This window comes from Lagenorhynchus albirostris, chromosome 17 (genome assembly GCF_949774975.1).
Source record: "Lagenorhynchus albirostris chromosome 17, mLagAlb1.1, whole genome shotgun sequence".
Lineage (NCBI taxonomy): Eukaryota > Metazoa > Chordata > Mammalia > Artiodactyla > Delphinidae > Lagenorhynchus > Lagenorhynchus albirostris.
In genome coordinates, this window is record NC_083111.1 from 28,210,242 (window position 1) to 28,226,925 (window position 16,684).

Genomic DNA, 16,684 nt, shown 5'->3' on the forward strand with positions numbered 1-16,684 from the left:
GGCTGGGCGGAAGGGCTCCGAGGCCAAGGATGCGGTCACAAAGGGGACAGGGGATGAAAGGCACCGGGCCCGGGTCCCGGGCTGTCAGCTCTGCCGCCAGCCTCAGCGCCCCGGAGGGGGATGGGGTGCACGTAGACGCTCCGCAGCCCAGTCCAACCCAGGAGCCCAGGAGCAGCTGCCGCCGCCGCCGCCGCCGCCACGCGCGCAGAGAGCTCGGAGCCTCTTGGCTGCCCAGGGACCGGGGACCCGGGCCGCGGGCCGAGGGAGCCGGGCGTTGGGAGAGGAGCTCTTGAACCTGGCCGAGCGCCCGCCGGGAGGGCGTTCTCCCCGCCCCCGGAGCCTCTCCAGCCCGGCCCGCCCCGAGCGCGGGGAGATCACCTCCGCCTGTCACCTCCTCCCCGCGTCGCCCAGGTCCACCCGGGGCCCCCTCCCCCGGGCCGCCCCCAAGCACGAAGTTGGCGGGAGCCTTATAAAAGCCGGCTACGGCGCGACCCGCGGACACACGTTGCAGGCGCCAGAGCAGCCGCCGTTTAGACCCGCGCCAACTCCTCTGCCCGGACCTACGGCGCGACCATGTCCCATCACTGGGGATACGGCAAGCACAACGGTGAGTGCGGCCGGCGGGCGGCGCGGCGCCCGGGGCCCCGGTACCCGCAGCGCCCGCACCTACTGTTTACCGCTGCCGTCCGGAGCACCCGAGGCTCAGGTGCGCCTCCGGCGCCCGCCCCGCCCGCCGCTCCCAGGCACAGGATGCCCCCAGCACAGATCCCTAGACCACCGTCGAGGAATCCCTGAGTCCCGCTGCGGCGCGCAGGGCCCGGGGAAAGGGGTGCGCAGCCGCAGCCGCGGGACCCACGGACAGCCACTCCAGGGTCACGAGCCGGAGACCATCCTATTCCGACCCAGGAATAAACTAGGAAGGGTTGTTAGGAAACATTTTAGTTGTTGATCGCAGAGAAATTAGGGAACCCCCTTCACCCACCCACCAGCAACTTCATCCTCAGCACCACCTGTGGCTAAGACTCTCAGCACGAACTGTTCCGGGGCATTTTCTTGGGCTGGTCTGAATCCTTTGCGTTGATTTCTGAGTTTTCCCTTCAGCTCTCGACTTCTTATGTTAAGAGGTCACCAGGAACCCGGTTTTATCAGGGCCGCAGATCTGGGTTCTCCCGGGCCAGCAAACGCAAGGGAAAGATGTGTCTGGCGCATCTTTGAACATCTTTAGGGGTTTGGGGATCCCCAGGTCATGGGGATCCTGACCATTAAAGGAGGGGTGCCCGGGCCTGAGCAGTTGACTCTGTCCTTACATCTAGTCCGAGGACTAGAGGAAGGAATTCCGATCTGCTGGAGTGTCCTAAGTGAGCTTGCATATCCCAAATCCTAATCACAAACCCAGTGTCAGTTGCTCAATTTCAGTAAAAGGAGCATAAAAATGGCTAATATTTATATGGCGCTCACTACTTGTTCTAAAAGCTTTACATGTATTGATTCTAATTCTCACACCAACCTTTATAAGCTAGATGTTATTATTACCCCCTAATACAAATGAGAAAACTAAGGTACAGATTAAATGTTTTCCCAAAGGTTATTCAGCTGTTCGGTGGTGCCGCCAAAACTGGAGCTGAGCAGTTTGGCTCCAGAGTCATTGCCCTTTTCTAGGGGTCTGCATGTGCCCTTCCCCACACTGGGGAGTTCACACGTCTGTTCTCAAACCCAGGACCCGAACAATGGCATAAGGACTTCCCCATCGCCAATGGAGAGCGCCAGTCCCCTGTTGACATCCACACCCAGGCAGCCGTTCATGACCCTACCCTGAAGCCTCTGTCTCTTCGCTATGAGCAAGCGACTTCCCGCAGAATTATCAACAACGGTCACTCTTTCAACGTGGAGTTTGATGACTCCCAGGACAAAGCAGGTCAGTGTTTAAAAAATAACTTGTGCAGTTCAGCCAGTAGCTGTTTTCCCAGCTTCACAGGAGCAGCAGCAGGACCCCTGTAATACTACACTCTGATAATCTTCATTAGGTTGCAGTCTCTGAGGAGTAGGCTAATTACTTTGAAGTGGCAGGGGCTGTCTCTCCCTGTAAAATTCCTGGTTTCTATGTAGGGCATTGAATAACTGTGATATGCCTGGGAAAAGTCACAAAAGGCAAGGTGCCCTGGCAACAGAGATCAGCAAAGATGAGATTTGCAAAACTTGAACTTTTAAGACTCTAAAATATTTGTTTCCCAGAATTGATGCCTATCCAAGAAAAAGCACATCCTAGGGTGATCTGCAAGGTAGCAGTGAGAAGAGTGATGGAAACCTAATACTTTAAAATCCTGACATTCTTGGAAACATTGTATTTACAAATACTTTCTCAGCATTGGGCTAGTGTGATAAAGGTGGTCGTGTATCTTGGTATCCACCCAGAAATTCATTCCACAAAGGAAAATGTTTTAGAGTTGGTTGGACATACCTGGTCCATTACTGACAAAACCAATTACCATAATTTATTTGTAGTGAGGCTGTTTACAGAGCGCCCTTTGAATTGTTCTTTTCTTCTTGCTTAGAAATAGGAGAACAATCCCCTTGATTTTGTTGCCAGTGTCCTATTTTCCTGAGTGCTTTCCTCTGAAGGGCACTGAGTGAATGGAGCTACAAACACATTATGTGTGGTGGTGTGGGAGTCTGGGGGTGGGGGGCAGGGAGCATTGGGGCAAAATGAGGGAAGATAGAGACAACATTCAATAATGCTGTCAGAATGTTGGAGTAATGACCTATAGTACTCACATGGTATATAAATGTAATTATCGTCATTATAATAGAGTTGACTATTCTCTTTCAGTAGCTATCCAAAGTATTCAGTACAGTTTTGAAAAAATTCTTCCTTCCTCCCCTCTTGGGAGTGATAGTAACTTAACCTAAGTTTTTGTTTTCTTAACTGTAAAATTGGAGTAGCAGTATCTATTACAGAGGAAGGATTGAATGGGACAGACATATAAAACCTAGTGCCTGTCACCTAACAATTCCTCAATAAATGACCATTGCTCTTGTCGGGTCTACACACCATTTGACTGCCTTTATTAGGCAATTGCTGTAGCTATTGCACCTCTGATAAGTTTTTTGAATTAAGTTTTTAATTAGCTTTAAAATTACTTCCCATCACTTGATGGCATTTTAAAATCTTACTTTTATATTGTCCCAAACATGCCATTTATTATATTAAACTATGTACTGATTTTATATATGACATTATTACATAGTAATATGTCTTACCATGAATATGTCAAGTTCTGATGGATTTCTACATAAGCAGGAACTGATGAGAGCTAGCCACCTTTGTCTAACTACTTCTGGTGAATAACACATACATTACTAAAGCAACTGGCCATGTTTAGATTGTGAAACAGATGAAAATCAAGTGGTTCAGATAGAGGCTCAAACCCATGTCTTTAGAGACAGAGGTATTATTCACCTAGTTTTATGCAAAAAAACAAAATTCTTACAAATACCACTTATATGTTAAGACAAGCTAGGCATCTTGAGGGCAGGATGGAGTCCTGGTCCCTCTCCTGCATCCCCAGAGGCCATAATGGCGATACCTCAGGTAGAAAGACATAGAAATAATAGATGCTGACAGTCACTTTGATAAGTGCAACAAGGAAGTATCCCAAGGAAATATGGAAAGCAGGTTTGGAGTTGGCCTGAGCAAGGCAGAAAAGACTTTTCAGGGTGAATAAAGTTTGTGGTTGAAGGATGAGGCTTGAAGGATTTCAGTTTCTTGGAGGAGACTCCAGACAAAAGGAAGTAGGAAACATGGGGGACTTGAGAGAGCTAGGCAAGAGGTACAGTAAAAACAAGAGGAGTGAATGTTAGAAAGACTTGTTCTTCTTTAAATACGGAAGACTCCTTTGTACTTTTGCCCATATCTCTTCAACATTTGCAGTTGTTTTGATTAAACAGGAAGCATTTTTTTTTCTAGAATACAGAATATATTAAACGCTGATGTTAAGGGAAAACACACCTACAGGATAGAAAAAAGAAAAAAAAGTGAAACAAAACCAATCATACCATGCAGAGAAACACCCTTTAGACTTTTTTTTTAAGATCCTAGACTCTCAAGTTAGAACAAATGGTAGAGATACTCTAGTCAAACCCACTTAAAATAAACATGAAGAAACAGAATGCTCAAGAGTTTAAGTTACTTGCTAATCATCTCCTTCCTAGTTTGTTGGAATGAGACTAAATGGCAACCACTTAAAAATAGAAATTGAATAAGAATCTTTGAAGGACCATCATAGTTAATATTTAGTGTGTTTGTACTTGTACCATGTTTTTAAAAACTGATATACTTTTATGTTCACTTAAGTCAAAAAATAATTTTTCATTTTGGTCACTCAGTTTTTTAAAATGGACAGTTTATCATAGCTTTTTGTTAGGAATTATTTTCATGGTGTTAACATTTTTAGATATCCTTTATTTTCTGTAGTTAAATGCTTCAGTTCATTTACTTCCCCCCTCCACCCCCAGTGAGATTTCAGTCTTCTAGAACTTCTCATAGACTCAGATTTTCAGATGTATCCTAAATGTTATCTTATACCCAAACTTAAATACTTGGGTATAAGGACCTGAACTGGTAGAATTTATTGCTATGTTTAAGCTTGAGAGAAATCTTTTAAAATGCGGAGTTAATAGGCTTTAACTAGAAGCTTGGGTTAAAGCTCTCATCAATCTTCTAAATTCCTTTAAAAATAAACCACCTTAAATTAATGAAAAATTGTTAATCCTGTTAGGTTTTTTTTTAAATTATTAAAAAATAAATCTTCCTACTTGAGATCTTTTATTACATGCTTCATCTGGGATAAAAGAATAGTAGTCAAATTGTTAACTCCTGCTAACTTATTAACTTTTATTAATGAGTTTAAAACTCTCCTGCTTTATAGCAAAGTTAGAGGCAAATATAATTGAAAAACCAATGTTCGAATTATTGGGCCAACCCATATACAACTCTCACATCATTTCTGCTTTTAGAAATTGGAATATTTTTATCTGTTTTTATTATTTCAAGAAAGAGAAGGAAGGAAGCTGAGTTCACCTGTGCTCATTTCAAGCAGATCATTGTTTGTATGATATAATGGATCGTCATACAAGATTCCTGCTTGATTTTCAGAGACTTGCTTTTGAAGCTTTAACATTTTCCTTTTACAAACAATTATAAGTTAAAAGGAAACAGAACAACAAAAAATGGAAGGGCTTGTCCTGCCTACTGCTAATGGTGTGAACAGAACCCTAAGCTTCTATAAAACTGACAAAAGCATCCTAGACACTGTATTTAATAATGTTCACGTCAAAGAGTTACTTTTTTTTTACTCTGGTACAATTACCATAAACCTGAAACTGAAAATTTCTGTTCTCTTGAATCTTAATTGTGCTTACACTAGTGAAAGTGACAGCTAAACATTTCACTACATAAAAAGAAATGGAATGTGGGTGTCTATTTCTCAGATTTGTCTACACTGACATTTGTTTTTTTAACCTTAGTAGGTAGCCCTAGGATTATTGACCACTGCCGAAAAACCAAAACCGATTTAATAAATTTCAAATTATTCACCTGCTAGAAATGTGTTTTTAGTAGACTTATTCATTTACTTCATTAATAGGAAATCCCTTAAATTTTAGTTTTAAACTAAGGATTATTGGGAGTAGTTTATTTATATTTTGGATTTAGGAGAGATTATTGACATTCACTAAGGTCTTTAGTTTGTTATTTGGATGCATCTTATATTAAGTAATAATAAAGTGATTAAGAAGGAAAAAATTTTTTAATTTATATAAGTATCTAATTTATTTCCATATTAGTGGAATGAATCTCTTACTTTTCACAAGTAATGTATAATTTACATGAGTAATATGTATAGGAAGACAGATTATAATATTACATTTAGTGCTTATTTTGTGTTTTATATATAGTATGTATAATTGATGGAAGACCATAAAAGTTAAACTCTTCTGGGGCTCTTGGTTTTGAGATTTGGATTTAAATTAAGTTTGGAGAAGTCTTGAACAAGACATTGAGTCTTTGAGTAGAAAACCCCATTTATGTATCTCTATCACTTGTGGAAAAAACATTTCTGTGGTACAAGAGGTGATTGACTCTTCAGAGCCCCACTAACAGATTTTACAGAGGAAAAAAGAAACAATTTTTTTAAAAGAATATCAGCAATTTCTGATATTCTTTAAAATTATTTTTGCATTAGAAAAACAGGTTTTATTTTAAACTGGGGTAGTTTAGAAAATGGCTTGGAGCAATCAAATTAAGTAAAAAAATAAGTAGATCCAGAATATTGCGTAAGCTCCATCTTTAACCTTGTCTTTCCTATTTCGCAAATAAAAAGATGTATGCTACCTTTATTAGAGTTTATGGCAATTTATTATTATAACAATGTTTTGAGGGATTTCATTGACTAAACTCCATGCTAAGAATTTGCTGAGGAATGACCAATTAGTTGAAGAAGACCAGAAATGCTGCTTTTTGTAGCAATTAAACTTCAAGAATTTAATACCTTTCCTAATTACAGTGGGCTTCTAATCTACATAGCAACATAGTTTTATTTTAACAGGAGTTCAAACAGGTATCTGGGAATAATAGATTAGCCCTGAAAGTGTTTAATCTTTGAACTTAGAGTGTTTCTTTTTCTTTTTTTTAGTATTAGAAAACCTTATTTAATAAAAGCTCATATACTCTTGCCTAATTCTAAATCTTTTCTGAAATATGATCAGTTATCTCAGATGCTTACTATGGTTTTATTTAACTAATTTTGCCATTTGGTAGAATTAATGATGTTACAAATGGTTTTTATGATCAGCCAGTTAGTTAGTAGTTTAAAAAAGTTATTATAAAGGAATTAATTTTGGTATCAATTTACCTTATAAACATGTATTTTGTTTAATTATGAAAAATGGGAATTCCTTCATTTTGGAAAAAGTCTATTTTGGGGATATAAGGATAATTCTTTCCTTATCAGATTTAGAAAAACACAATAAAAGTTAAGTTTCAAGAGATGTGATATTATCAGAATACATCCAAATTCATGTTTCTTAATAGATCTGTAATGTAATACCATTTATAATTTGTTCTCTTTCTTTTTTTTTATTCTTTTCTTCTCCTGGCCTATTGTAAGGCAGATCTGGCAGCCAGAGGTTGTATCAGGAGCCTAGAAAGGCCTGACTGCTTAAGTATCTTCCAGCCAGCTTTATCTTTTCTTTGAATAGATGAATGGGTATTGCTGCCATCTAAGCATATTTAGGTGAAGTTGAGCGAACAAACTTTTTGTACAGACTTTGTCCCTTGGTTTTACAAAGCCAAAATTAGTTTGGGCTCATTACTCTGTGGAATTATAAATCAAAGCTAATAAAATACACTTATAGCAAAAGGTGTTCTAATCCCAGTTCTAGAGAAATAAAATTGAAGTAGTAGAACTAAACTAATTTTAAAAGTTTTATCAGTTAAGTCCCATTAATACATATAAATTAGGTAAAAGGCTTTTTGGAGGGAATGAGGGAAACAGTGATTTCTTACTATTTTAATCCTCTCTTAAGACACAGCTCATTAATTATCTACAGATAGACTATAGTCTAAGAATGTGATTTCTAATATGGATTTAATTATAATAAAGTTACATTAATATCAGAACAGTAGAATCATGGGATGGTTATTGAAGTTAGAATTTCAAGAAAGCATTATGCACTGCGTCTCACAGATGATCAGTCAATTCTTAGTGAAGTAGTAAATAATTGGAGGTATCCATTCTACAAATGAGCAAATTAAGATCAGAAAGTCAAATAGAACATTTTAAGGGTATAAAGCTAATTAGTAGCAGCGACAATCTGCTGTGTAAGGAAAATTGTAAGCCTGTGTAGGAAAAAGCCTGTGTAAGGAAAATTGATTTTATGTTGTTAAGCTCAAGGGAATGCTTATTGTTTCACAAATTCTGGTAAGAACTGGTATCAGAGATTAGCAAGGCCGGCTGAAGGTCAGTCACTGGGCCGTGGCAGAGGAGAGATTCCTCAGCTTGCAGGTGTGCAGCAGACCAGCACTGACGAGTAGCTGTGGGCACTTCCTCACTGATTCACAGAGGAATTCATAGTTCCCCTGAAAATTTCCTCTCTCTGAACCTGAACCTGAACCTATGAGGAGGCCCCAAAAAAATCTGGAAGAGAAGTGCCACTGTGCTCAGAAAACAGATGGGAAAAGCATCCATCCTTCAGTCAACACAAGTGAGGAAAAAATAAAACAGTTGAAATGATCCTCTTCAGCTCTGTAGACTAAACCTGAGTCTAGATTGAATTTTCAGAGTGAAAATGTTGGTTCAGGCATAAATTTAGTACTATAAAATGGGATTAAAGATTGTAATATTCAGTAGTGTGTGTTTCACGTGCATATGTATGAGTGTGTGTGTATGTAAATGTGTGTGTGTGTGTGTGTGTATATATATATATATATATTTTAATTTTAGTGCTAGAAGGAGGACCCCTCACTGGCACCTACAGGTTGATTCAGTTTCACTTTCACTGGGGTTCATCTGATGAGCAAGGTTCTGAGCATACTGTGGATAAAAAGAAATATGCTGCAGAGGTAAGATACACTTTTTTTCTTTCAAAAGCTTAATTTTGTAAACTCAAACCCCTATTTTACAGAGGACCTTCACATTTGCTTTTTATAACTTTTATTTGTGATATTACGATTAATGCTGCAAAACTTTCTCTAAGACCTCCATTTGCACAAAATTAATAAATTCAAATTGGAGGATTCTGTTTTAATGGAAATCTAGAAATAAACTTTCTGTTTTTCCTCAAAAGTATGCAACTCTTTTTCTTAGAGTTGTTGAAGGAATCACTTGATATTATGCCAATTAGAATTAAAATACAAGTTTAGATTTAAAATTATCCACATTTTCACTTTCTTTAGTAACCTCTAGCTGTGAAGAAAAGATCGCTAGATAGCTGTGTAGGCTTTTATCATGTAAATCATTTGTTGTTTGTGGTTTTGTCTCCTACTTTAGCTCCACTTGGTTCATTGGAACACCAAGTACGGGGAGTTTGGAAAAGCAGCGCAACAGCCTGACGGACTGGCTGTTTTGGGTATTTTTCTGAAGGTTAGTTGATGGCCCAATTCTTTTTATTCCCTGTTTTCAAAAAAGATTAACTGGACAGAACATTCATAACAAATAGGACATTCTACAAAGAGCCTAGGAAATGCCTTTGGCTCTGAAGTATTTTCAGGCTTATTTTCCCGTGCATCTGCTAGTAGCAGTAGAGATGGGGGACAAAATTGCAGAGGTATTTCATAGGTACCATTTGGATGTAAATGTGAAGGGTATATACATGTGAAATGAGAAAGAGGCATATTTTGGATGAATACTAGTATTTTTTTTTCATTCAACCTTAAGCTAGATAGTACTATTTTATGATAGTGCTAAATTAAAACCAAGTTTTGGAGAAGTGAAGGACAGTGACTCCATATTGGAGAATTCAGGCAACAAGAGTAGGACATACAGGTTGAGCTGCCCTCTGGATAGTTGTCAACCCAGTGGAGAAAGGTCTGGGCTGCAGATTCATGATTCTGGAAGTCCTGTGTCAAGGTGGAAGCTACAAGTGTATATGAAATCATCCTAGGAAAGCATGAAGAGGGAGGATAAAACTGCTCAGCAAGCAACCCTAAGAAACTTCAAACTGTAAGGAAAGATGCTGATTAAATGACTAAAAACGAATACAGGAGTCAAGGGAGATTTGGGAGGCTGGAGAGCAGGAGGAAAGCCAAAAGAGGGGAGAATTTTTAAAAGGAGGGAAGATGATAGCACAAAATCCTGCATGAAGCTTAAAGTAAGCACGTGAACAGTGCTCTTTGCTTTGGCAGTTGGAGATCACTGGTGTCATTTGAGAAGGTAATTTCAGGGGAACTACAGGGGCAGAAGCAGAAGGAGGTTGTCAGTGAAAGAAGGGAAATCAAACTAAGACTGATGGGTGGCGTGTAACAAATGGTGGGTTTTGGTTTGCTATTTGGAGAAATTTTACCATAGAGCTGCCCTAATTAAAAGCTGGTGTAGTGCCAACTGGAATACACTATCTTGTCCCTTATCTCTTTCTATAGATTGGTGATGCTAAACCAGGCCTCCAGAAAGTCGTTGATGTGCTGGATTCCATTAAAGCAAAGGTATAGTTGAATTTTTTGCCACCTGAATAAGGTACCTATTTTCCATACCCCACTCATTTTTGAAAATTCTTTTGCTCAAATTGAGTAGTCTCGGTTTGATGTGTGGTGCTTAGATGAGCAGTTAATAGAGGTAAAATGTTGCTTATGCGTTTATTTAACTTATCTTCAACCCAAAGTTGATCCTAATACTTGTATAATTTTAAGACTTGTATTTATTTAATCTTGCTTCCCATCATTTGAACATCCATATGCAAGAGTCAGAGAAAATCATGATTGCAAGGAGGCTGAAAGATCATCTGGTCAAATTATTCACTCATTCATACAGCAGATATTTGCTGAGTACTTGCTACATTCTGGTCACTTTGTTAATCTAGGAAATACAGTGGTGAACATGACAAGTCAAGTCATGCTTTGTGGAGATTTATATTCTATGACCTCTTTGAATTCATGTTTAAATCCGCTCCACAGCACAGTTGTGCTAAGGTCATGGAGCATCTGCTTATAAATACTACCATCAACAGTAGCAACCTGGCTTTATAAAACTCATCCTCAAATCGAAGCAGCATCTATCTTCTGAAATGCTTACCTGTTACCCTGAGCTTGACTCCCTTGATTCACATAGAATAAACCTGATCCTACAACACTAATTCAAAAAAGATATATGCACCCCCTCGTTCACTGGAGCATTATTTACAATTGCCAAGATAGAAACAGCCTAAGCATCCAGTAACAAATAAATGTATAAAGAAAATGTGGTATATAGATAGATAGATATAATGGATTCAGCCATAAAAAAGAATGAAATCATGCCATTTGTGACAACATGGATGGACCTTGAGGGCATTAGGCTAAGTGAGATAAGTCAAAGAAAGAAAGACAAATACCATATGAACTCATATGTGGAATCTAAATAAATAAGCAAAACAAAACAAGCAAACAAACAAAAAACCAACTCAAAAATACAGAGAATAGATTGGTGGTTGCCAGAGGTGGGGGTGAGGCCAAAATGAGTGAAAGGGGTCAAAAGGTACAAATTTCAGTTATAAAATAAGTCATGGGGATGACTTATAAATAAGTCAAAATAAGTACTATATTGTCTATAGTTAATAATACTGTATTGCCTACTTGAAAGTTGCGAGGAGTATATTTAAAAGTTCTTAACACAAGAAAAGAAAATTCTGTAACTATATATGTTGACAGGTGTTGACTTATCGTGGGTGATCATTTCACAACATATTCAAATATTGAATCTTTACATTGTATTCCTGAAACTGATATAACATGTCAATTATACCTCAAAAAAAAAAAAGAAACAAAGCAAAACCTAATCTTCCTTCCACTTGATCCTATTCTCTATCAGCCTTTTACCTACCCCAAGGCTAATTATCTTTAGTCCCCTTTAACTAGTCTTACATGACAGTTGTGTCTTTGCAGCAAACTTGTCACTCTTCCAGTAACTCTTTCCTGTTGCTTCTGTTGCTCTAAAAGCATGGTGTCCAGAACTGAATACAGTTCTTCAGTTCTAACCCAGCCATCAAATAGGACAGCAAGACAATTACCTCCTCATCAAGGATACTATATATTTTCTGTTACAGCAACCTAAAATTGCCTCATTTCAGCGGCAGCAATTTCACTTTAAATACTGGCTATGATCAATGAATGACTTAAAGAAAAATATAAGGGATTATTTTAGAGCAGGGGTCCCCAACTCCCGGCCACAGACAAGTCCGTGGCCTGTTAGGAACTGGGCCACACAGCAGGAGGTGAGTGGTGGGCAAGTAAGCAAAGCTTCATCTGTATTTACAGCTGCTCCCCATAGCTCACATTACCGCCTGAGCTCCGCCTCCTTACAGATCAGTGGTGGCATTAGATTCTCATAGGAGTGCAAATCCTACTGTGAACTGCACATGCGAGGGATCTAGGTTGCACACTCTTTATGAGAATCTAATGCCTGATGACCTGAGGTGGAGCTGAGGCAGTGATGCTAGCACTGGGGAGTGGCTGCAAATACAGATTATTATTAGCAGAGAGGTTTGACTGCACAGAGACCATGATAAATCAATTGCTTGCAGACTCATATCAAAATCCTATCAGTGGGTGTCAAGTGAAAACAAGCTCAGGGCTCCCACTGATTCTGCATTATGGTGAGTTGTATAATTATTTCACTATATATTACAATGTAATAAAGAAATAAAGTGCACAGTAAATGTAATGTGCTTGAATCGTCCCCAAACCATTCCACCCCCTCCCCTGGTCCGTGGAAAAATTGTCTTCCATGAAACCAGCCAAAATGGTTGGGTACCTCTGTTTTAGAGGACAAGGTGAGAAAATGGATAGGTGAAATTAATAGTCAGGTTCTCTTGCTCCTATCTGCCAGTCTAAATTTCCATGTCAAATGTCTTCTGTTAATTTGTTTTATTCTGTTTTCTGGTGAACATGGAACTTCTCTTTAAAAAAATTGAAAGTTTTCTGGGTACCAGAGGGGAATATTTCTGTTTCCTATTCTCCTGCCTCCCCCCTACTCTGATCATGTGACATTTCTAACACGTGTATTTCCTTGTTCCAGGGTAAGAGTGCCGACTTCACTAACTTTGATCCTCGTGGCCTCCTTCCTGAAAGCTTGGACTACTGGACCTACCCTGGTTCACTGACCACCCCTCCTCTCCTGGAAAGTGTGACCTGGCTCGTGCTCAAAGAACCCATCTCTGTTAGCAGTGAGCAGGTCTGTTTGCTAAAGTCAGGTGGAACATTTAGTCCAGGCAGAAGGACTTGGCCTTTGGAGTCAGACAGACCTGGGCTTTAATCCTCCTCCTGATGCTTCTAGCTGTGCAACTAGTGCCAACAACAGTGCTTAGCAGATATGATCAGCACTCAATAAGTATTTGTTGTTGTTAACTATAACCTTAGGCAGTTTTTTCTTTTTTACTCTAAAGTTGGATAAAATTGAAGATTACATGAGAAAGGTGTCTGTCACCTAATAAATGCTTTTTTTGTAAGCTATGAAGAAACTGAGGCTGGGAACAAAGAGATTTTATATTCAAGGGTGCATAGGTATGGGTGATAATTCCCAGCCTACTGCTCACTCACCTAAGAGCTTACTGCAGTTTATTTATGTCAGAATACATTTCTGGATCCTGACAAAGGCAAGAGTCATCCCTTAGAGAAAATATGTCTATTAAAAGTCATTCCAGGTTGCTTTAGCAGCTTAGACCAGATACACATTTCCTATACAGTGTAGTTTGTGCTGTTCAAGTGATCAGTGCATGCAGTGACCATGGCTGTGCCTGTTACAGTAGTTGGCTTACATGAAGTTGACTTCCTGGGGGGTGATCGAGGGAATATTAGTGGACCAAAGAGATCAGGTTCAAGGCTATTGATTCATGGGCAGCTACATTACTTCCCAAACCACCCTTCTTCATTTAGATCAAGTCATGCTTAAGGAAAGGGAAGTGCCAATTTGCCAAAACAACCTCAAAGAAGAAAGAAACTTGTTGAGGGCTGCCTATGTCACATCACTGTGCCAGGAACTGACACAAATTTAATAGGGAATCAAAATTAACCAATGATAAGGATTTGAAATCCCAGCTTGGGCAGATTCATTCCTGTGTTTCTATAAATTTAAGAAGAGATGTCAGCCCATCATTAGGCCCCGGAATTTGCAGATCCTGGATCACTTCATCTAATTGTACAGATGCTGTCGTTTATCTTCCCTGGGGTAGAAAACCAAACCTTAATTGGGATCTAGAATTGTTATTATTACTTGACATCTCAATTATTTTATAGGCTTTTGATGTTTGATTATAGAATTAAAAGAGGAAAAAAAACAAGCTCACCAAAAATTTCCTTTCAAATGACAGCAAGATTTTGTGTGTATTTTATAGAAATTGATTTGTTGTATAAAAGCATATATATGTGATCTATATGTGATTATATATCTATTGGGAATCAAATTAAATTTTGAACATTGCAACATGGAACTGTGAATATTGGGGAATGTATTTCAAGATTTAACACAAACACATAATTGAATACTCCTGTGAAACTTTTATTTTTAATTTTTTCATCTTTGATTTTGTCTTTTAGTTATCGAAATTCTGTACCCTTAACTTCAACGCAGAGGGCGAACCTGAACACCTGATGGTGAACAACTGGCGTCCGACTCAGCCACTGAAAAACAGACAAATCAAAGCTTCCTTCAAATAAAATGGTCCCAGAGCCCGTGTCCAGTGAAGAGTCTTTGGGTTTCCCTTTAGCTAAGCACAAGTCTACCTTGGTGAATTGGACCCTGGCTGCTTTGTATCTATTTGGTTTTCTAGACCCTTCTAGACCTGACGTGCTTACTACTAAAATGTGAAAACCTAGACCAATTGTCAGGCTTGACAGAATTGCTGTGACTGGTGCTTTGCTTATGGTAGTAGCCTTTTTGTAACAGAGAATAATATAAGGAGTAGGAGAAAAGTAACTTGACTTTGTTTGTAGCACGTGGGCTAATGAGCATTCACAATTGTTCACTAAAATGCTATTTTTAAAACATAAGAAAGTAGGATGATTGAATGCAAAGCCATATAATGAGATAAATTGAGCTGTGTAATATAAATCAGGTAAAATAGTCATGATCCTATGTAATGTAAATCAGATAAAATAAATGTTTGTGGTTCCAATATGGTAAATTAAAGAAAATTTTTTTAATTCTTATATATTTGTAGCAATGTTATGTTAAATATGAATTATGTTGTAATTTAGTGACTTTTGAAATATAGGGATGTAAATGAAGTATTATCTGTAAAGATTGTTATAGTTGTGATACAGAGTATATTTCCATTCAAATAATATATCATAACTTAATAAATATTGTATTTTAGATATATTCTCTAATAAAATCTGGAATTCTATTTTGGGTTATTTTATTTTATGCTGGGCAGTGGGTAATAGTGGAGGAGCAAATGTGTACTTTTATAATTCATATTAATTCACTGTTAATAATAAGCCATCATAATTGACTTTCTCATAATTGATGGAGTCTCCATAAAAGGAAAACCCCTGAAGGTCATTTATTATTTGCCAAGCACTATTTTAAGTGACTTGTGAGCACTCACTCATGTGATCTCCATGAGGACTGATCCTGCAAAGGAGAGAGGAAGTGGTGATATGAACAGCAGAAGGGGGGTGGGGGGATATCCTGAATCAACACATGCTCCCTGGAAATACAATAAATACAAATCCATTTTATTCAAAAAGGGAAACCAAGTGGTACCCAGAAGTAAAAGAGTCATTTGAATCTTAGGAAGGTAAATTACCCTATTACAGGTAGGAATAAGAGTGGATGGATGAAATACCAATCTCCTACTACTATGGCTGTTTTGGATCTAGCTCCGTGCCAGGACCATGGGATGTTTGGCTAATGAGTTATTATGGGAAGCCAAATTTAACACATAACTCAGGTTCCACACTTCGAGGAACAAAAACTCTTTGTTAACAGAGATAGCAAACTCTCTAAACTCACTCTCACCTGCTTTCCTAAGGAACTAAGCTGAGTTTTCTGCAGAAGAAAGATCACAAGCTTTGGAGTTCGATGATTTGTTTTGAATCCCAGCTCTTCTCAACCTCTCTGATCCTGAGTGTAAAAAGAAAATAACACGCAGGATGTTCATAATTATATGGGGTAATGTCTGGTGTATAAGAGGTGGTCGAAAATAACACATTTTAAATGTATTGTGTGTATGTGTGTGTGTGTGTGTGTATGAGTCTGTCAACTTAGTTTCCTGGAACAAGGTTTCTCCTCTAATTTGTTGTTTATTGCTTTGAGTATGGAACCCACAAAGCCAACCTTAAACAGAATCGTGTATGAGCTAACGCAAGAAGGAGGAGATATGGGGATGTATGTATACGTATAGCTGATCCACTTTGTTATACAGCAGAAATTAACACACCATTGTAAAGCAATTATACTCCAATAAAGATGTTAAAAAAATCCCTTATTTTTCAAATCAAAAAAAAAAAAGTAAATACTCCACGTGAGCTGCAGAGGGCCTCTTCTAAATACGAAGAGTTTAATTTGTGTATATTTCTACATATTGGTTTTCAGTTATATATGGAAGCAGAAACTTGTCAACAACTGAGTTCTATATATAGATGAATTATGATGTTCTTGGTGCCTAATAAATGATCTCTATATTCTGCAATGAAAACATTTTATATCACTTTCAGCTGGGATTAAATGTAATCAGGAGACATTTTCTTGAATTTTTTTTGAGAAACAAAAAACTTTCACAAATTATTCTAATTTATACCAGTGCTTTTCAGATGTTCCATCAAAATATTCCTTAAAGCAGAGAAGAAATTCCTTAGGCACAGTTTGGAGCTGATCATTGCTTCTTTAAAGTCTCATGTTTTACTAAATTTACTCAAAATTTCCATTCTACTCTGTATTATAGCCATGTTCATTTTTTTTTTTTTTTGCGGTACACGGGCCTCTCACTGTTGTGGCCT

General features: G+C 38.5%; 1 protein-coding gene across 1 annotated transcript; it reads left to right on the forward strand.

Moving 5' to 3' along the window:
• The first annotated feature begins 210 nt into the window (after positions 1-210).
• Positions 211-14,987, forward strand: CA2 (carbonic anhydrase 2). The gene is made up of 7 exons (XM_060127575.1): positions 211-607; positions 1,718-1,915; positions 8,499-8,617; positions 9,045-9,137; positions 10,133-10,195; positions 12,762-12,917; positions 14,279-14,987. Exons 1-7 carry the CDS (start codon positions 574-576, stop codon positions 14,396-14,398), a joined length of 783 nt encoding a protein of 260 aa, XP_059983558.1. The 5' UTR covers positions 211-573; the 3' UTR covers positions 14,399-14,987.
• The last annotated feature ends 1,697 nt before the right edge of the window (positions 14,988-16,684 follow it).

Coding starts and splice junctions, on each gene's coding strand:
- CA2 (XM_060127575.1), top strand. CDS start 574: ATGTCCCATCACTGGGGATACGGCAAGCACAACG. Junction 9,138..10,132: donor TTTTGGGTATTTTTCTGAAG/GTTAGTTGATGG, acceptor CTCTTTCTATAG/ATTGGTGATGCTAAACCAGG. Junction 12,918..14,278: donor TCTCTGTTAGCAGTGAGCAG/GTCTGTTTGCTA, acceptor TTTGTCTTTTAG/TTATCGAAATTCTGTACCCT.